Source organism: Peromyscus eremicus, chromosome 14 (assembly GCF_949786415.1).
Source record: "Peromyscus eremicus chromosome 14, PerEre_H2_v1, whole genome shotgun sequence".
Taxonomy (NCBI): Eukaryota; Metazoa; Chordata; class Mammalia; order Rodentia; family Cricetidae; genus Peromyscus; species Peromyscus eremicus.
The window spans coordinates 22120892-22143129 of NC_081430.1; the positions used below are offsets into that span (position 1 = coordinate 22120892).

At 40.2% G+C, this 22238-nt stretch overlaps 1 protein-coding gene across 1 annotated transcript in view; it reads left to right on the top strand.

Annotated features, from left to right (window-relative positions):
- Positions 1 to 22238, top strand: part of Nubpl (NUBP iron-sulfur cluster assembly factor, mitochondrial) — a 205288-nt gene that overhangs the window by 72050 nt on the left and 111000 nt on the right. The window contains exons 5-6 of the mRNA XM_059279866.1: positions 4667 to 4706; positions 4792 to 4882. Coding sequence (XP_059135849.1) covers positions 4667 to 4706; positions 4792 to 4882 — 131 coding nt within the window. The remainder of the gene's footprint in view (positions 1 to 4666; positions 4707 to 4791; positions 4883 to 22238) is intronic.

Sequence of the window (22238 nt, forward strand, 5' to 3'; positions counted from 1 at the left end):
TTGGGGGGGGTACTTTTTGAGACAGATTCTCTATGTATTCTGGCTGTCCTGGAACTCATTATGTAGACAAGGCTGGTCTCAATCTCACAGAGATCTGCCTGCCTCTGCCTATGAGTGCTGGGATTAAGGGTACCTGGCTAATAAAAATAATAAAAAAATTGAGTCCAAAAAAGTACATCAGTTTTGTATGTCATATAAATTTGGTAAGAAGGTCAGAAATGTTACCTTATAAGCAGAAAGATTGGGGATAACAGAAACTCAGTAAAAATTTGCCTAATAAACAAAAATCTCAGCTGTACTTTTTGCTCTTCCTAGCCCTAGATAGGACCATTTCATTCACTAAATTCAAGACAAGAACATGAGATACCAGCATGCCTGTATGTTCTGCCATTTGTATTCTAAGGAGCTAGTAGTTTCTGTTTAAATGAACTTAAGTTTTTTTGTTTAAAAATATTACTTCTTTGAAGTTTTTTTGGGTCAGCATGCAAAGTGATGGGTTTGATTAAAACATCCTCCTGTATACTGCTCATTGTACGATGGGTTTTTGTTTGTAACCCACCTCTGCCTGCCCTGGTCTTTGGAGAACCGTTCGGTTCATTAGATCATTTATTGAGCAGATGATTCAGCTGAAAGGATTTAGCCTTCTTGATGGTAACCTCTGTTGGCAAGGATTTTTACTGCATGGACCACATCTTCGTCTTCACTGTGGTGAATGTTTCATTGGCTGGGCAGATGTGTTTTAATTCCATGTAGCCCCATCTGTCAGCTCCTGGGATTATCTCCTGAGCTATTGGAGTCCTCAAAAAGTTTTTGCCTATGCTTGCATTCCCAAGTGTTCCCCCTACCTTTTCCTTTAGCACTTTCAAAGTTTCTGTCCTTACATTTGATCCATTTTGAATAGATCTTGAATGGACTGTTTTTGGGGTGGGGTGGAGTATAGAGTGGGAAAGATGGATCTAGTTTTTTAGCCCCTGCAAGCCTAGGTTTTTAATGTAATTTGTTTGAGTCAGGTTGTTTTCTTAATAGAATCTCAATAGATCTGTACCCCATTTTTAAATTGGATTGTTTATTTTTTTAATATCTAGTTTCTTGAGTTCTTTATATATTTTGCATATTATATTTCTATGGGATGTGGAGTTGGTAGACATCTTTTCCCATTTTGTAGGCTGTGTCTTTGGCCAATTGATGGTGTTCTTTGCCTTACAGAAGCTTTTCAGTTTCATGAGGTCCAATTTGCTGTGGAATAATCCCTTTGTACACTGTGAAAACTTGTTGCTGTGATCAGTTTAATAAACAAGCTGACTGGCCAATAGCTGAACAGAATAAGGTTAGCCAGGAAAGCCAAATTGAGAATGCTGGGAAGGAGAAGGGCGGAGTCAGACACCAGTAGACACAGAGGAAACAGGACATTTAGAAAATGAGATAAGGCTGGGCAGTGGTGGCGCATGCCTTTAATCCCAGCACTCGGGAGGCAGAGCCAGGCGGATTTCTGTGAGTTCGAGGCCAGCCTGGGCTACCAAGTGAGTTCCAGGAGAGGCGCAAAGCTACACAGAGAAACCCTGTCTTGAAAAAACCAAAAAAAAAAAAAAAAAAAAAAAAAAAAAAAAAAAAAAAGAAAATGAGATAAGCCATGTGCCACATGGCAGAGGGTAGATAAGAAATATGGGTTAAAGTGTAAGAGTTAGCTAGTAAGAAGCCTGAGCTATTGGCCGAGCATTTACAATATTAAGTGCCTGAGTGGTTATTTGAGAATGGCTGCCAGCAGAGAAAAACTCTGTCTACACCCATTTATTAATTGTTGATCTTAGTGCCTGTGTTATGGGTGTTCTGTTCAGAAAGTTGTTTCCTGTGCCAATGCGTTCAAGGCTGTTCCCTACTTTCTTTTCTATCAGGTTCAGTGTATTTTGTTTTATGTTGATGTCTTTGATCTGCTTGGACTTGAGTTTTGTGTGGGGTGATACATATGGATCTATTTTCATTCTTCTACATAGTGACATCTGTTTTGACCAGCAGCGTTTGTTGAAGATGCTTTCCTTTTTCCAGTGTATATTTCTAGCTTCTTTATTAGAAATCAGGTGTTCATAGGTGTGTGGATTTATGTCAGGGTCTTCAATTTGATTGATCAACATGTCTGTTTTATGCCAATACCATGTGATTTTTATTAGTATAGCTCTGTGGAGGGCTTGAACTCGGGGACCTTGATACCCCCAGCAGTTCTTTCATCAAAATCCTAACACAATTCTCTACAGACCTTGAAAGGAATTCTCAACTTCATACGGAAAAATAAAAAACCCATGATAGCTAAAACAATCCTGAATAACAAAATGTGTTTTATTTAAATTTGATGTTTCTCTATTTTTCATCCAGTTTATCTATAAATTTAGAGAAAGGGGAGTATTTAGAGTACAAGGTTTGGTGGATATGTTTTTATGCTGTTTGTATCTTAGAAATCCAGTTTTCCTTTTCCTGTAACTGTGGCAGATAGTTTTGCATGGGACAGTAATCAGGGTTGGCACTTTTGATCTTCCATTGTTTTTTTTATTGAGAAATTAGCTTTTATTCTGATGGGTTTTCCTTTCCATATGACATATTTTTTCTCTTGTAGCATTCAGTATTCTTTCTCTGTTATGTGTACTTAGTGTTTTAACTATGATACCCCATGTGGAGTTTCTTTGCTTGTCTATCTGGTATTATGTTGCTTCTTGTATCTGTATGGGTGTGTCTTTCCTTAGTTTGGGGAAGTTTTCTTCTATGATGTCCTTGAACATCTATTTTATCCACTAACCTGGGATTCTTCTCTCTCATCTATGCCTTAATTTGAAGATTTGGTCTTCTCATCGTGGCCCACAGTTCTGCATGTTCCTTTCCTTTGCTTAAAAAACATTCATATTCTTTGCTGGTGTGTTCCAATTCCTCTATTTTAGTTTTGAGTCCTGATTATTTTATCTTATACTCGATCAGTTCTACTTGTTAAGCTTTCCCTTGAGTTTTCTAGCTGGGTTATTGAGTTTTAAATCCCTTCTTCATTTCTGCTTGAGCTCTCTCCAATATTTCTGTCTTTCACTGAATTTTATTTTCAAATGCTGGGTTTTATTTGTCATTTCATTCAGTCCTATGTTTGTCTTTTCTTAGTCATCACACCCTTATTTCCTTATGTTCATTCTTTGTAAACTCATTGAGCTGTTTCTTTGCGTCTTTCTTAAATGTCTTGAATTCTTTGACGTTCATGATTGTTCTTTTATATTCTGTGGTTTTAAATTCTGTGTTTGTTCTCATTGGAGAACATTGGTATAAGAATGGTGAATTTTTTTTGGGGGGGATATTATCTTGATCTTTTATATTGTTTGTGCTTTTGAAATAAGACCTGGGCATGTGAATTTCTTTTGTTAGTTCTGGGTCTGATGTGGGCACAGAAGTCTGGACAGAGCACAGAGCTTGTAGGACAGGTGGGCCTGATGGTTGGCAATGGTATAGGTGTGATAAAGATAGGTGGTCTGCTATACAGGATGTGGGTGTTGGTCCAATTGTGGAACTTTGGGGTGGCTGCCTGGGCTGACTACATTAGCCAGAGCACAGGATGTGGCACCTGTCCTAGATCTGGGGATTGGAGAGGGTACATGGTGGGGATGGTCTGGTGCACTTTCTAGACTGGGTCCCATTGCAAGACGTACAGGGTTTACTGGGCCTGGAGGCTGGATGTGGCAGAGGAGGGATGAAGTCAGGTGGTAGGAAACTGTCTTCATTGGTGGCAAGAAGCACCTCCTGGCCAAAGTCTAGAGGTTGGGAGTAGCATGTGTGTCCTGGCCAAAGTTTGGAGATTGGGAGTGATGCTGCCCAAACTATACTGGGGCACCAATATGCTGGGCCTCAGCTAGAACCAAGCCTTGGGGAGGGGGTGTGGATGGTAGGATTAGGTGGACTCTTCAGGCTGGGCCCTGGCCCAGTGACTGTAGGAGGACCACACCAGTCGGAGAGGTTGGATGAGGGAGAGGTGAAGTCCTACCATCGTGTGGTGTGAGGCTAAGGATCATGTTAGTCATTTTCCTCAGTCCTGTGATGGAATACCTGACAAAAGGCAATTATGAGGCAGAGAGTTTTTTTTTTTCTTTTTTTCTTTTTCTTTTGGCTGCAGTTTGAATGGATTTTATCCATTGTGGTGAGGAAGGTGCTGTGTGGCTGGTCATAGTGCATCCACAGTTAATCCAGTTTATCCAATCTGATACCTTTGCACAGGATGCTGCTCACATTCAGGGTGGGTCTACCATCCTCCTTAAGCTTCCATGGAAACACCCTCCTAGCCACAGCTAGAGGAGTGTTTCCTAGGTGACTCTAACCAATCAAGTGACAGTGAAGATTAATCATCACCCAGGGTGAATAAGAAAAGGAATGATTTTAATCCAAGGGTATGTGGTTTCTTAATCAAATGATGCATGGTACCATTTAGGCAGGGGAATAGTTCCAGTTGAACAACGTTATTATGTACTTCAGAATTGCCAAAAGTTGTTTAAGTGTTCTTACCCCAAAGAAATGATGAATGTCAAAGGTAATAGATATGTTGATTAGCCCAGGTTAACTATTCTATAACCCACGTGTGTCTAAAATGAAGAAAGTGTGCTATGTGCAATGCTGAACTCTTCTAAAAGAGATGTTTTTCCTCTTATTTCAGACAACCTAATGAGGCCTCTTTTGAATTATGGTATTGCTTGGTGAGTGTATTTTTAAAATTTTGTATTTTCTGGAGAGTGCTATTGACGTGTACAAGCAAGTTATAATTTTGGATTGCTGTTGCAGCATGTCTATGGGATTCTTGGTTGAAGAGACTGCACCACTTGTTTGGAGAGGCCTTATGGTGATGTCAGCCGTTGAGAAACTATTGAGACAGGTAAGCATTAAGTATTTAATGTTGCATTAAGTATTATTTTACTTTGACAGAGTTATGGTTAATGCATTTGCCGATGGAAGAATTGTTAGAATTTGCAGCCAGCACTGAGATATCTGACTGACAAAGAAATCTACTTGATAGTTGGAATGTGTGTGGCACTGAGACCAAATTTCACTGACTTAATCTTCCCACTGCAAATGAGCGTAACAATCTGTTGTTTTACTTTATATTGTTTTCTGAAGTCTGTTGTAGGAAGAGCAAGTCTGTAGCTAGTTTTTCTCTCTGGGTCCCGCCAAGCCCTGGCAGTCCCTTAGCCCACTTATAAAATAAACATACTGACGCTTATATTATTTAAACTGCTTGGCCATTAGCTCAGGCCTACCATTGTCTAGCTTTTACTCTTATACTCAGCCCATTTCTGTTAATCTATACTTTGCCACGTGGCTCGTGGCTTACCGGTACCTTACATCTTCCTTGTCCTGGTGGCAGTTCACAGTGTCCCTCTCTGCCTTCCTGTTCCCTCAATTCTCCTCTCTGTTAGTCCCGCCTATACTTCCTGCCTGGCTACTGGCCAATCAGTGTTTTATTTACCAATCAATCATCCACAGCACAAGTCTGTTTAGGTTTATGGTTAATCTCATGGTGGTCAGTAACGAATTATAGGGACCGTGTAGAAATTCTTCAGATGTGGATGAATGTATATAGAGCCAGGGTGGTTCCTGTGATTTAAATTCCATCACAACAGTTGTGATCATTATTATTTTTACTATATATGGTTCTGTGGTTGCTTTTTAGTACATGTTCTTTCAACTTCATTCCTAATGAAAGATATCACATATGATTGCGTAATCTCAGGTTACTAGGTGGTCTATATTTCATTTATAATTTACTTAGACTAAAATACCTTTTCTCCATAGATGAGAGGTTATAATTGTGTTTTAGGTAAATATTAAATCTGTCATGCCGGTTTCCAGTTACCCCTTATTTGTTCACCGTCTACAGTGGGTCTGGCATCACACTATGGGTTGCCCACTATGGGATGTCCAAATGATGACTATTTCTGGCTTTATTGTCGGATGGTTGTGCGACTGATGAAATAGGCCATGATCTCTGAGACTCTCTGTCTTTGTAACACTTGTGCTAGTGAAGTTTTGGAAGTGTTCTCTCTGATCATTGGACCAGAGTCCTCCTACTGTTTGCGTTGTTAAGCCCTTGGCTGCATTTCCTCCTGTTTCCACCCGGGTCCTGTTGGTTAGTGTAGTTATGTGACCCACATACCCCCTCCTCCCCAGTTCCTCTGTGCCTGTGACCTCTGTTTGTCCGAGCCCAGCCTTCCTATTCTTTATTGCTGAGTACTGTCAGAAAATAGGGAATAATTGTGTTAATTGCCTGCATTGCACAAATTGGATCTCCAAAGTTAGTCTCCATCTGAACACTTCAGTCAGCTGATTTTACTCATTCTCAACATTTGGCAAAAGCTCAGTTTAGAAATCTTTCACGAATTTGGGGAAAAGAAACAAGTTGAACAATGTGTGAAATTTGGTCATTGTAATCCTTTATTACCTTTTAAGGTAGGCTGCAGCCTGTGACAATGTCTTCTTTATCCCTAATATTAGTTATTTGTTCGTTTTTCTCTTTTATTTTCTATTGTTCATAATCTGTGCTTCAAAGAACCAACATTTGGCTTTTAAAATATTCCATATTCTGTGTTTCTTTACTAGTTTATTGCTTCCTGGTTTTTCATCGTTTTCCCTGCTTTTCATCATGGCGGGCATAATTTGTTGTTGTTTTTCTACCTCCTGAAGGTAGAATCTTACATCTCTGGGCTTTAATGACTTATCATTTTCAAAGTTGGTATTTGTTTATTTATTGACTTTTTGTGTATAGATGTGAACCTGTATGAATTTATGTGCACTATATATGTACAGGAGTCCATAGAGGCCAGAAGAGGGTGTCATATGCCCTGAACTGGAGTTCCAGGTGCTTTCGAGCCAGCATGTGAGTGCAGGGACTCAAGCCCAGGTCCTCCACAGGAGCAGTCAACACGTAGTCAGAGAGCCCTCTCTGCAGCTCCTGGGAGAGCTCTTTTTAAAATAGAAGCAGTTAGCTGGGCGGTGGTGGCGCACACCTTTAATCCCAGCACTCGGGAGGGAGAGTCAGGTGGATCTGAGTTCAAGGCCAGCCTGGTCTACAGAGTCAGATCTAGGACAGGCACCAAAACTACACAGAGAAACCCTGTCTTGAAAAACCAATAAACAAACAAACAAACGAATGAATGAATAATAATAAAAATAAAATAGAAGCAGTTAAGGATGTACTGTTATCAACAGACTTTGCTTTGACTCTCATAAATTCTCATTTTCTTTAGGTTTTCACTGTTATTCAGTTCAAATTAATTTCTAATATCCTTTTATTTATGGATATATGTAGTATGATCAGTTTCTAAACATTGCTGAATTTTCCTAAGAGTTTAATCATGTTTGTTTCTAGTGAAATTTCTTTTGGGTAAATTTCCTTCATAACACTTTAACAGGTTTGGGAGACGTTTTGTGGATCCGTGTATGTCCATCTTTGTCAATACTCTGTGTGCTTTGGCTAGTTAGGATGTACTTTATAGTTATTGTGGCTAATGTTCTCTATTTTTCATTTAGATTAGTTTATTGACAGTGTTGTTCAAATCTCTTATGTCTTTATTGATTCTGTTTGCTTTGTCATTCTATAACTTTGTAACTAAGAGGAGATTTAGATTTGCTTTATGTGTTTGAAATTTTATTAGATATACATGTTTGGAATTGTCATACCTTCCTTGTGAACTGACCCTTTCATTGTTATGAATTGGACCTCCATGTCTCTGGCAAACCTACTTTGAGGTCTGCCTGGTACTCACACAGCCACAGGAGAATGTACATATGTCTCGATGGTTAATATTGACTGCCAAGACAGGGTCTAGACTCAAAGAAGAGATGGGCTTCTGAGCATGTCCGTGAGGCCCTGCATAGATTAGCGGATTGAGGCGGGAATACCCACACTAAATGTGGGCAGTATCATAAAAAGGGCTGGGTGCCCAGACTGAGTGAGAAGGGGACAGGGAGCTGAGCACAAACATTGATTTTTTTTTTTCCTGCTTCCCGACTGTGGTTTCAGTGTTCCTAGCCGCTTAAAGCTCCTGCAGCCATGACTTCCCGAGCCCAGTGAGCTGGACCCCAGAAGTAGACACCAAAATAAACCTTCTTCCTGTACGCTGCATGTGTCAGGTGCCTCATTGTTCCAACTGATGCACAGTTTTCATGTAATTAAGAAAATTCTCTTCCTTTTTATTCGACCTCTCAAATCTCAGGCCTGGTACATGTCAAACGAGCTCACTGAGCCACACCCTCAGGCCCTCGGATCATTAAACATCAGTTTGGTTATATTTATATATATTTAAAGTGGGTCAGTAGACATCTAGATGTGTCTTGTTGTTTTACCCAGTTTAATAATTTTTGCCTTTTAATTGGATGCTGAATTTATACATGGTGTAATTGTTGCTATGATTGAGTTTAAGTCTTCTATTTTGATTCTTCCCATATTTGTCACATGTATTTTTTCCAAATTAATTTTATATTCTTGTATTCTTTTGGATAAATGAAAGCATTTTCTATATTTATTTAAATTCTCTTCAGTTTTACCTCCTGGTATTATTATATCACTGCCTTAGGGTTTATAATATGTTTCCTTAGGTTTTCAAAGTCTTCAAGTTAGTATTTTAAAAATTCCATTTAAATTATTTTCAGGTTTAGTGGTTAGTATTCTTATCTAGCCTCTTTCGGGGTTATATGTTATTAACTTATCACAGTGTCTTCCAGTAATGTCAGTACAGCTGAGTGTGAGGCAGGAGGATCCATTGTTTACAGTTGTCTTTGCTACAGAATATGTCTGAGGCCAGCTCCTGAGACAGAAGACAGGAGAAATGAGCAGACAAACAGCCCTAATACTGTGGAATATAAAGTTAGGGTCTTTGCAACAATATAGCTCAGTTTGCCATTTACTGTACTTCATATATTGTGATATATTTTTAATGTAATATAAGAATAATATTATAAAACACTGCTATATAATATACTTAGTTGTGTTTTAAATTAAAAATACAATCTTTTATGTCCATTACAAGATTTTTTTTTTTACTTCAGTGTAGATGTAACCGTCTTTTTAAATAAGAAACACAGAGCCGATTCAGAGATGAAAGCCAAGAGGTCAGAGCAATAGCTAAGAGCTGAGACTAAAAACCTTACCCTTCACTGCCGCTGCTGTCCTACCTCCGCAAGAGAGCTATTTCCTGTGTGTTTGTGCTTTTTAATTGACTTTCTATTCTGCCTTCTCATTGGTTGTAAACCCAACCATATGACCTCCTTGTCAATGCCCGTCTGTACAGACCTCCAGGTCTTCTATGGTTGGTATTGAGATTAAAGGCGTGTGTCTCCATGCTGGCTGTATCCTTGAACACACAGAGATCCGCCTAGCTCTGCCTCCCAAGAGCTGGGATTAAAGGCGTGTACCACCACCGCCCAGTTTCTGCTATGGCTTGCTATTAGCTCTGACCCCCAGGCAACTTTATTTATTAACATACAAATAAAATCACATTTCAGTACAATTAAAATATGACCATACTTCAGTAATTTTTACTTGTTTAGGTCTGAGTTTTATTCAGTGTCGCTTTTCTTTACATTAGGAATTTTCTTTTGTATTTTGCTGTGGTGTTTATCTACTGGTGATATCTTTTCTCATGGCTCATTTATTGGGAATGCATTTTTTTCTCTATATTTTCACTGTATGTAGAATTCTGATGTGACACTATTTTCTCAAGGTCTTAAGAGATGTTCTGTTAGTTTCTGGCTCTGGTCTTTTGTAGGAGAAATCTTCCATAGTTTCTCTAATGCTATCATGTGAGCACTGTATTCTTAGGCAGCTTTTGGAATTTCCTTTTAACTTTTTTTTGTAATTTATCTTTAACTCTTTGTTCTTACCTGCCCCATAAATACTGACATCCTAGCTCTGGCCTCATCTGCACGTTTTATGGTTGTTTAACTTGGCCACACTCCTCTGACCTTTGTTCTCTTCATGTGTAACGTGGGCTTAGTGTTAGCTGCTTCACCGTGAAGATTATGTGATTAAATGTGTAATATACTCAGAAAACACAGCCTCATAGAAATGCTATTACTGTATTTTATCAATCACTATGTAACTTTCTCTTCACGTTTTAACATTTCTCATGTTGATGGCCTTTTAGGATTGCTTCATCCCTGGAACAAAGTCAGGTTCTTTCTGTGAGGTTCTGTTGTGTCCCCAGTACTTGGGGACATTTTGAACCTGAGGCAACTTTCACTAAATTTTCTTTCAAGTTCCTGGGACTGCTCTGGTTGTATGAATTCAGAGTGGAAAGATGCAATGCCTACGTGTGATTCATCCTAATAAGAAGGTGCCAAGATCCCATTTCCTTCTACCAAGGCACAGGTTGATGGATGTTTTTTCTAATTTTTTTTTTTAAAATCTGAACATAACTGAAATTATGTCACTCTGAAGGCCTGTAGCCTACAAGGACAAGCCTATCGCTGGAGCCAGGATTAGAAGGAGCAGGACAGGAAGTCCAAGGGGGAAGATGCAGTTAGTTATTGAGAGAATCAAGGAAGCTAAGTTCTGTTTTCTGCAAGACATATAGTCAGGAGGAGTCCAGCGCCGAGGTAAAAGTGACGGGGTCAGATAATCGAGACCTCCCGTGATGTGGAACGGCGTGAGAAGTGGCGGGTAAATGAGTTGTGTTCACAGAAGTAAGAGCATTAGAACCCTGAGGCAATTTAAAACATATGTACAGTTCAACAGAATTTGGAAGTGGGGCTGTGTGAGGAAGGTCAGGTCTACTACAGCGAGCAAAGAGGGAGCCAAGGCACCACACAGTAGGGCGGGAGCAGGTTGCCAGAGAAACTGTGGGGCGCCCAGCTAAGTGTGCGTACTACTGATGCATGGGATAGTTTAGGGCATGTCCTTCCTTAAAAAATACCTGATACTTAAACTTGAGGGAGTTTTCTGTAGTTTTCCTTCTAAATCTGGCAGCCTTAGTAGGAAGTGATCCCATCAGTAAGGGAACAATGAAAGAGGTTGGGAGGAGCTGGGCGTGCTGTTTCGGCATGGCAGAGTCCCCTGAGAACAAATTCAAAGTTGCACCAAGGACTGAATGCAGCCAGGAGTCACTGTGATGCCCTGAGCACCAGTGGGAGGTGGGAGGAATTCCAATCGGGTGGAGCCCTGCCAGCCTCATCCTAACTCAGTGAGGGAGGGTTTGCCAGCCGCTTTAACCAACTTACACAAACTTCTGAAGGATACCTTAATCTCCAGATACAGAAGTGGTAGGATTGGAAGTCTCTTGGTTTCCACTTGCTGGTTTCTAGTACCGTATCTGTATAGTTTTACCATATCTTCTTGGAACCTCATCCGTCAAAAGGAAGGAAGAAGATTGGTGAACCAGTACCGTGTATGTTTGGGAGTGTATCTGTGACACATTGCAGAACAGCATGTCGGGATATAAAAAGAGAAGTAGAAAACCAGGCAGATAAATGCTGGAGTGTCATTTCAGCACAGAATTTATCACTGTGTATTTCTTTTTATTCTTCCTATATTTGGAATAATGTGTTTTTGTTTTCTGTTTTGATCTTAATCATTAAAGGCAGAAACATCTAATGTGTTTCACTCAATGAATAACTACTTGTGTTTAATTTCTCTGTTAATATTTTCAAGGAAGTTTTTTACTTAGAGTCTTTGAGTTTGGAAATGTAGGATATTGGAAAAATAATTTCAGTCATTAGAGAAAGAGGTTGAGAAGGGAAAACTTCAAAGGCTGGTGGATGGGGACCCCCGCTGCGGTGCAGCACAGACTCAGAGCCCAGGGATTTTGGCAGCAGCTCCAGTGGCTTTAGTTCAATCTCTAGTATCCCAAATGTGGAGCAGATGCCAGTTCCCTTCTCCGGGGCTCTGATAATGGCATGTAATGAGCGGCTGTTTCCTAGCAACAAGAGAAGCGGTTCACTTTGGCTGATCTGGCAGTAAGAATGAGACATTTCCCCTTGATAGTTGGTGTTAGTGATTTCCCTGACAATGGAATTTCACTTTTGAATAAGGAATGTTCTCAGCCCTGGGTTCCTAAAGAATCTTGCCTTTGAGTTGGGCTAAACTCTGCTTAATCCTGTATAAAATGAAAAAAGAAAATGTTTGAACTCCCCTGAGTACCTCTCCTGGGAAGAGCCAAAGGAGACCCATACATAGTTTTTCAAACGGCAAGTGATTATACAAGAAGCTCTAATAGAGGTTTTTTTCTCAGTGTTTAATAGGATAATTAACAACCGAGTTCTTTTCTGTATTTAATGTTTGCAACAATAGAGGGTTATTAGGTAATGACTAATACGCTGTGGAAATAAATACAAATAAAATTTTATTACCAATACTATTTCAGTATGAAGTCTATATAGCAGAAGCATGTATTATCCAGTCGATGCAAACTGCTTTCTGTATCAGATCCATTATTATACCCATAGATTACAGGCAGGCACCTACTAGAGTTCAGCTTAGGGTTAGTAGTTGTAAATATTTGCATTTAACTGAGTCAGATTCTAAAAGTCTTCCTATTGGACAGTAGTAGTAACTGTGGGACTCTCTTATGATATAGGGAGGGGAGAAAACATTGCAGCATATGACTTTGTTGTTCTTCATAGCCAGCCACTTTGTAAGGAAATTACCCACTTATCTCCTTTTGATATATAAGTAATACAAAACAGTTTGTTATACCATAAGGTTCAAAGGTTCTTAGACAACTAGGCAAAGAGATACAATATTAAATGATATTTCTAAGATAATTAAGTTGGCTGTATGTAAGTACAGGAGAATGTATTGCCTTGCTGGGACAGGTTCTCTGAGGATGATTCATTGGCTTGTGAAGTCACGGGTGCCATCTTGATCAGTCTGGGGCATCTGGCCATGTTCGTTCCTCCTTGTGCTTTTACTTCATCAGGTATTCTGAATATTTAAAAGGAACTTCGTGGGTCTCTGTGAAGCAGTAAGTGTCAAGATACTACAGTCCTCCCTCTCCCAGCTGAGCTGTGGAGGTAACAGACATGGTATGGCACCCAGAGATATCTGGAGTGTGCCCAGTAACTCACAGGTGTCCTCATGACACTGGTTAGAGCATGTAAAGTACAGGAGTCACAACTAACCGGATAGCACTACTTTCTGTTCTGGCAGAACAATAGCTCTTTAGGTAGAAAAGAAAAAGAGACTGAGGTGGGGAGAAGCTTCAAGGTCAACTTGGTGTAATGGGTGTGGGCGAGGAAGCAGTAGATCCACAAAAACATGTCTTCATGTCAGAAGAACCACAAAAACATGTATGTCATATGCCATTTAACACATAGGTGATGATTTTCAAGTAAAAACATAAAAAAAAAGAAGAATTAAGAATACTGATTCAGTTGGACAGAGAATAGTCTTTCAGCACTTAAAACTGGTGCTTTAAAGAATAAAATCTTAAAAAAGTAAAGCATGGTTTCTAGATAGACTAGCTCAATTATTCCTGTTAGATTTCTTTGAAAACATAATCTAAGGCTAAAGAGTCAATTGTGCTGAGCCCGGTTTTGAGTTTCCCTTTCTGTTTTGAAAGTATAGATTAGATAAGACTCTAGAAATGGATTATGACTAAAGCCATTCTTTGGGGTCTTGTTTGTTTTGTTTAGTTTTAAGACAGGGTCTTGTGATGCAGCTCTGGCTATCTTAGAACTCACTGTAGACCAGGCTGGCCTCAAACTCACAGAGATCTGCTGATTATCACTGCCTCCTGAGTGCTGGGATTAAAGACGTGTGCCACCACACTCAGCTTCTTTGAGTTTTTTTTGTTTTTTTTGTTTTTTTTTTGTTTTTGTTTTTTTTTTTGTTTTTGTTTTTTTCGAGACAGGGTTTCTCTGTGTAGCTTTGCGCCTTTCCTGGAACTCACTTGGTAGCCCAGGCTGGCCTCGAACTCACATAGATCCGCCTGTCTCTGCCTCCCAAGTGCTGGGATTAAAGACGTGTGCCACCACCGCCCGGCTTTCTTTAAGATATTTTTAAAAGGCAGCATTACCAGTAAGAAGCGAGTTTGATGAATCTTTCCGCTATCATGCATTCATTCATTAACCAAGTATTTATTTTGCTAACACCAGATAATTCCTGTTGTGCTTTTAATATATCCTAAGATTGTGATCCTCAGCAGTTGACATTTGACATTCACTTACTACGTTTTTGGGGTGTTGGGTAGAAGCCAAGGATGGAAGAATGCACACGATACAGTTATAGACATCCCAGTTATGAAGTAGAACTTTTAGTTACAAACCTGTTTTGACTTGTGACTGTGACATTTACGTAGACTGGAAGTTTGATGACTTTCACACACTGTTGGACCATTTTTCACTTAAGGCACTCAAGGTTGGAACTTAGAGAACAAGCTGTCACAGTGTTGACCACCCCGGCTGGTGGGATTGCTGTAGGAGAACAGATGTTGTACTCTTGTTTAGATTCCATGTCAGAGAAGAAGAAACCCTGTGGTCAGCTTCCGAAGAACAAGTTGTCGAAGGAGTTAGAAGCAGCCTATAAATATTAATTGCATTTCTTCCTCCTAAAATGCCTTTTCTCCTGTTAATTATTGGAGAAGACACATGAGAGCCTTCAAATCACCATGATGATGGCTTAGATATGAAGTTTTGAATTCTGTACTGCAATGTTTTGCATGTTGCTATAACAGATTCTAGGATCACAAGCTACTGCAGTGTTTTAGGCTGGCACCAACTGTTTACAAGTCATTTGTGCCACATCGCTTTACCGTTAGAGTAGATCAGCCATTCCTTCACCAATCTACATCTGTCCTCTGGCCCCATCAAGGCAGAGTAGAGACCCCTTTTACCTAGTAAAACTGACACTTGAGATGGGTAATTTTTACCAAGGAAGCAATGGCAACAAAGCGAAGCAATCAGATGTGGAGAAAAGGGGGCGACCTTGGCTCTGGGCGCTCAGCGGAGGCCATGTGGTCATTCTGATCACCAGGCACTGCCGCTCTGTGTCACCACTTGGCCCCACATCAGTCCCACCTTGGGCCCCTTTCCTCTTCTTGGCCATGATGTTTTCCGTAGGCTTTAGGTCTCTCGAGAGGCACATCTTGTACTGAAACTGACATGTCACCTGTTTCCCACTTGGTACGTAGGTAGCTGTTTCTTCACGCTGACTTCTGTGGCGATGCTGACTGTCTTACCTAGTCTTCGGCTGCAGAACTTCTTACTACCATATTGTGTTTTTTACCCTGGGGCTTTCCCGTATCTCCCAGCCCAAAGTGTTTGCTTGTCTTGGGTAACATTGCAGTGGCAAATACGTTCTGAGCCGTTGGAAGGCCTTCCCAGCCTGTGAGCTCAGGGGGTGCTTCCCCACTGTTGGCACAAGTGCTTTCTTACCCAAGTACAGGAGACCAGAGCAAAACAAAGACTGTGCTCTCCTACCAGGCCTGCATGTAGAGACAGAACAACAAAACAGGGAAATCAAAGTTAACCGTTGTGGCTTCAACTCTGCAAACCTTTCCCATTCCCTTCTTGTCTATGCACCGGAGCAAAGTAATGACACAGAGGTCATGGGCAGCCAGCCACTTCATGTGAATGGTAGGTTGTAACTGCAGCTCTAATGTGAGTGGGTAGCATACCTGTTTTTTACTTTTTTCTTGAGAAATGATAAAAATGGCTGCTGTAGATATCGCTCTGTATAAATAAAATGCTGATTGGCCAGTAGCCAGGTAGGAAGTATGGGCGGGACAAGCAAAGAAGAGCATTCTGGGAACAGGAAGGCTGAGTCAGGAGATGCCAGCCTGCCGTCCAGGGAGCAGCATGTAAAGGCAACAGGTAAAGCCATGGAACATGTGGCAACATATAGATTAACAGAAATGGGCTGAGTTTAAGTGTAAGAGCTAGTCAGTGGTAGGCCTAAGCTAATGGCCGAGCAGTTTAATTAATATAAGCTTCTGAGTGATTATTTTATAAGTGGTTCCATGGTCCATGGGGCTGGGCAGGACTGGAGAAAACTTCAGCTACAAATGACAGTCTCTCATTTAATGATGTTCAGTAGTTAGAATGAGTGTATAACATAGCATTGTTAGGAACTGTACCACACAGTGGAATATGCTGATCAAAAGAGAGTGGAAGGAGTAGCCATAATTCATTAGCAGCAGAAGCCAGGAAGGCTAAAATAATTTCCCTTTGAGATGAATCAATTTAAAAAAGAGACTAGCTGTCAAACCTTTATAATAGTCCATTTCTCCCTTGGATATGTCCAGAAGAATTCCTCACTTTTCCAGTCAATTCTTTCCTTAGTACAGATGTTGAATAGCTTGGAATTGTTTGAGCTGAGTCTGTGTGGCAGGAGTAATTATGTCTTGTCTGCTGCAGTGGTAATGAAGAAGCCTCATGAAGGTCATGTAAGATTACTTGCTGATCCTCAGGAAAGCGTCTCAGAGCTGTGGTCTCTGGTGGACAGGCAACGGCTTACCTTGTCTCTAGGTGCAGATGAGGGATCAGAGTCAGATGTCTCAAGCCTGCTGGAGTTGCTCAGACTACATGGAGGCTTGAACAGATCCCACCAAGGCCCTGAGGAGTTATGACTATTGGGAATGTAATAGGGCTGGGAATGTTTTTTTTTTTTTTTTAACTTAGGCAGATACATTGATTTCCATGTTTAGTATTTCTGAAATTAGAGTGAGTTTTATAATCAGTAACACTTAATTTTCTTTTAATTTTAGCTATTTTTTCTTTCTGGATGCTGCATAAGATAGTGGTATATTTTAAGCCCCTGGTTTTTAGCTATAATGAGATACAGTATCTATTTCTGGTGATTATTTGAATGCTGATAGACATATACTTTGATCTTTATCACTTGTTGTAGTTCGGTTTCTGTTGCTTGGAGAGCTTGGGGAAGGAATGATTTATTTGTCTTAGTCTTTCACATCACAATCCATCATCAAGGGAATCCAGGGCAGGAGGTCAAGTCAGGCACCTGGAGGCAGGAACTGAAGTAGCGACCATGGAGAAAGGCTGTTAACTGGCTTGCTCCCTCTGGATTGCCCAGCATACTTAACTTCTTCGTTTCCAATTTGTATCGCCTTGATCTCCTTCAGTTGTCTTATTTCTCTAGCTAAAACTTCAAGTACTATATTGAGTGGACAGCCTTGTGTCTTGATTTTAGTGGAATTGCTTTGAGTTTTTCTCCATTTAAGTTGATGTTGGCTGTGGGCTCATTGTAAATTGCCTTTATTATGTTGGGGTATGTCTCTTGTATCCCTAATCTCTCCAGGACTTTTATCATAAAGGAGTGCTGGATTTTGTCAAAGGCCTTTTCTATATCCATTGAGATGATCATGTGAGTTTTTTCTTTCAGTTTGTTTTCTATGGTAGATTACAATTATTCATTTTCATATATGGCATCATCCCTGCATCTCTGGGATGAAGCCTACTTGATCATGGTGGATGATCTTTTTGACGTGTTCTTGGATTCAGTTTTCAAGTATTTTATTGAGGATTTTTGCATCTATGTTCATTAAAGAAATTAGTCTGTAATTCTCTTTCTTTGTTGAGTCTGTATGTGATTTGGATATCAGGATAACTGTGGCCTCATAAAATGAACTAGGTGATGTTCCTTTTGTTTCTATTTTATTGGAATAATTTGAAGAGTATTGGCATTAACTCTTCTTTGAGAGTGTGATAGAATTCTATGCTAAATTTGTCTGGCCCTGTGCTAGTTTTGGTTAGGAGATTTTTAATGATTGATTCTATTTCACTAGGGGTTGTAGGTCTGCTTAAATTGGTTATCTGATCTTCATTTAACTTTGGTAAGTGGTACCTAGTGAGAAAATTATCCATTTCTTTTAGATTTTCCAATTTGGTGGAGTATAGGTTTTTAATGTTTGTTCTTTTGATTCTCTGGATTTCTTTAGTGTCTGTTGTTATGCTACCCTTCTCATTTCTATTTTGTGAATTTGGATATTCTCTCTTCACCTTTTAGTTAATGTGGATAAATGTCAATCTTATTAAGTTTCTCAAAGAACCAACTCTTTGATTCATTGAATTTTTTTTGTCTTTTTGCTTGTTCATTTCTATTTTATTTTTATTTATTTATTTATTTAATTTTTTGAGACAGGGTTTCTCTGTGTAGCTTTGCGCCTTTCCTGGATCTTTCTCTGTAGCCCAGGCTGGCCTCGAACTCACAGAGATCCACCTGCCTCTGCCTCCCGAGTGCTGGGATTAAAGCCATGCGCCACCACCGCCCGGCCATTTCTATTTTATTGATATTATGCCTGAGCTTTTTTATTTCTTGCCATCTACTCTATTTGGGTGTGATTTCTTCTTTTTATTCTAGAGCTTTCAATTATGTTGTTAAGTTGCTAGTGTGAGATCACGCCAATGTTTTTATGTAGGCATTTAGTTCTTTGAACCTCTTAGAACCTCCTTCATTGTGTCCCATAAACTTGCGAATTTTATGTATTCATTTTCATTCACTTCTAGAAAGTCTCTAATTTCTTTCTTGCCCAGTTTTTCATTTAGTAGTGAGTTGTTCAGTGTCCATGAGTTTGTAAGCTTTCTGTTGTTGTTGATCTCCAGTTTTAGCCCATGGTGGTCAGATAGCATGCGAGGTGTTATTTCAGCTTTCTTTCTGTTATTATTTCTTTATGTTGAGACTTGCTTTGTGTATGTCCCATGCCACCAATGTTATTTTCCACCTTACCACATACTCAAAGGCAGCCAGGTAGATTATTTTTCCCTAAAACAAATTCTCCTCTTGTCAGTAATTTGAAAGACTGTCACGATTACTTTTTAAGGACAACCTTCTTTACTGTTTTACACATTCCTTCAATTAGTTAACATTTGGGAATATTGCTATAAATAGAAAAGTTATGAAACCTGGGCCCCAAAGATCCTTTCGCCTCCTGTCGACCTTCTCTTACTGATTTAAACACTGTTACTGTTGTGTGACTCCTCACTGTTGAAAGTAATAACTATATATTATATAACTCTCATTCTTAAGTGTTTGGTGGTTATTTTACATAATATTGTTGGTGTTTATAAGTCACCTAACAAAATAAATGGCAAATGGACATTTTGAAATCTTTTTTTCTCTGTTGTGTGCCTGTGTGTTTATGTCCTACCTGTGTGGCCGTGTAAACCAATGTTAGGTCTTTATTGTCACTGTATTGGTAGAGTCAAAGTCTCGAGTGCTACCTGGATGTAGAAAGTATCAATTAAACAGACTGAGTTAATGTATTATCCCTAGATAATTCTCTACTGCTAAAAGTATCTGCTCCTTAAGAAGTATTTGCTATATGCCAAACCTTATTCTGTTCATGTATAGTATTTCTTTCAACCCACAAAATTCTGATAGTACTATTCTGATTTTAGAAATGAGGAAACTGAGGCAAAAGAACATACAATAAATAAACGTGGCAGTGTGCCACAATGTATCTCACTAGTTCTCTGGGGTTTTAACTAAAACAAACATCTCAAGTTTTAAAAGTTCTAGATTTTCCCTTAAAAGAGTAAAAACACATTTGCATAATCTTAGAACTACAAATGATATTAAAATGATTGAGTTTTCTTTTCATGATCTGGCTGAAATTTTGTTTTATACTTAATAATCTAAAAATTTTATATTTTTGTGTATGTGGATGTGCATGTCACACAATGTATGGAGGGCAGAGAACAGCTGGCAGGAGTTGGTTCCTCCTCCCACCATGTGAGTTCTGGAGAGCTGGTCAGGTTGTCAGGGGAACCTCCCACCATGTGAGCGCTGGAGAGCAGGTCAGGTTGTGAGGGGAAAATTCCACCATGTGAGCACTAGAGAGCAGGTCAGGTTGTCAGGGAACCTCCCACCATATGAGCACTGGAGAGCGGATCAGGTTGTCAGGGGAACCTCCCACCATGTGAGCACTAGAGAGTAGGTCAGGTTGTCAGGGAACCTCCTACCATGTGAGCACTGGAGAGCAGATTAGGTTGTGAGGGGAACCTCCCACCATGTGAGCACTGGAGAGCGGATCAGGTTGTGAGGGGAACTTCCCACCATGTGAGCACTGGAGAGCGGATCAGGTTGTGAGGGGAACCTCCCACCATGTGAGCACTGGAGAGCGGATCAGGTTGTCAGGGAACCTCCTACCATGTGAGCACTGGAGAGCAGATCAGGTTGTCAGGGAACCTCCCACCATGTGAGCACTGGAGAGCGGATCTGGCTGTCCAGCTGCTAGTATCTTTTCCTGCTGATCCATTTCTCTAGCCTTGGACTTATTATTTTAGAGAGTAATTCTGGGAAATATCTTTGTAAATCTTTTTGCTTTGATATTCATTATTTAAATACCACACTTTCATTCTTGACAATTGCGTTTTTATTAAAACAGATAATATGTTATTTGGGAGAAGTTTTCATACAGAGGCAAATTATAAAGTTTTTTCTGTTGTGTTTGACATCAGAAAGTTGATAAATATTTTATGTTATTATTTCAGTAACTATAGTAATATAATTCATTTAGTAGCTAGAAGATTAGGTTTTAAATGTTCTTGCACCAAAAAAGAGTATATGCAGTGAAGGGTATGTTTTCTAGCTTGATTTAATTATTTCATAGTGTTGAAATATGTCAGAATATTGTATTATACTCCGTAAATACATAGTTATCATACATTAAAATAAATTCACAAAACCAAATTAAATTTCTTTTACCTTGTTCACTGTTTGGATTTGGTTACATCAGGCATAGACACAGTGTGTTTCTCAGTTGCCTAGAACAAGCATCATTCAGGGGTAAGGTCCAGTGATAGATAGTGGATACCCATGTATATTGGTATCATCAAGATTAAAACTGTAGCTTTTTTCTTAAATCCTGAGATTTCTGAATTAGTACTTTTTCTCTTGCTGTGACAAAATCAGTTTAAGGGAGAAAGGGTTTCCTTGGCTCCCAGTGTGATGGTGTAGTCAGTCATGGTGGGAAAGCCGTGGCTCCCAGTGTGGCGGTACAGATGGTCATGGTGGGGAAGCCGTGGCTCCCAGTGTGGCGGTACAGATGGTCATGGTGGGGAAGCCGTGGCTCCCAGTGTGGCGGTACAGATGGTCATGGTGGGGAAGCCATGGCTCCCAGTGTGGCAGTACAGATGGTCATGGTGGGGAAGCTGTGGCTCCCAGTGTGGTGGTACAGATAGTCATGGTGGTAGCTGGTCACATTGCAGCTGTACTCAGACCAGAGAGTGATACATTCTAGTTCTCAATTCACTTTCTTCTCCTTCAGTCCAAGACCCTAAGACCATGGAATAGTGCCATCCACAGTCAGTAACCCTGACCTAGGTAAGCCTTCGAAGGCAAGCCTGGAGACCCTCCTTCTCTAGACAGTATTGACAGACAAGCCTGGAGACCACCCTTCTCTAGACAGTATTGACAGACAAGCCTGGAGACTTGCCTCCTCAGCGAGTCTAGATCCAGCAAGTTGACAGAATTAACCATCAATACTCCCATACTGTTCCTTGGATTCATGGAAGCAGATAGCCATTAACACTTCAAAGCAACTAGGTCCTATTGAGTGACATCTTCAGCTAACCCCATTCATTGGTTCTTTTCAAATCACTCTGTCCTGTGAATAAGTAGATTCAGGGAGAACAGATACTGTGAATAGTTTAGATTTAAGAGTGAACTAGAGGGCACAGTACCCACTGCCTGTTCTCTGACATTGAAAGCCCAGGGCTTCCCTTAGGTTCAAGAATTTGCTAGAAGGCCTCACTGAACCCACTGAAAGCTACTTCTGCTCCTACTTATGGTTTATTTACAGGAAAAAGGATACATATTAAAATCAACAAGGGAAGAGCTGCATGGACTAGAGTCTGGTAAATTAGCAGATGCAGATTTCATTGCCTCCTCTCTGCAGCGAGGTGTGACGGTACCCACACGGTGCTGCCGAGCAGAGGAGATTGCCCAGGCCTCGAGCCTGAGGGTTGAATTGGAACCCCAGGGCTTGAACACAGTTCATTATTCAGGTGGCTGATCCTGCGTCTCGTCTCCCGACTTTCATGCATGGCTCTGAGCCACACTTGCATTCTGTATGGCTAGCTCAAGGCCTGCAAACAAGCAGAAACAGTAGAGATTGCTGCCGAAGCTGAGCCCCAAAGCTGGTGATCATGTGACCTTCTCAGGCAAGGTTAAATTCTCCACTACAGAGAAGTACAGGTTGAAGATCTCAAATTGGAAAATTCAAAATTCAGAGTGTTCTAAAATTCCAAAGTTTTTGGTACAGAAATTCAAAACATGATGG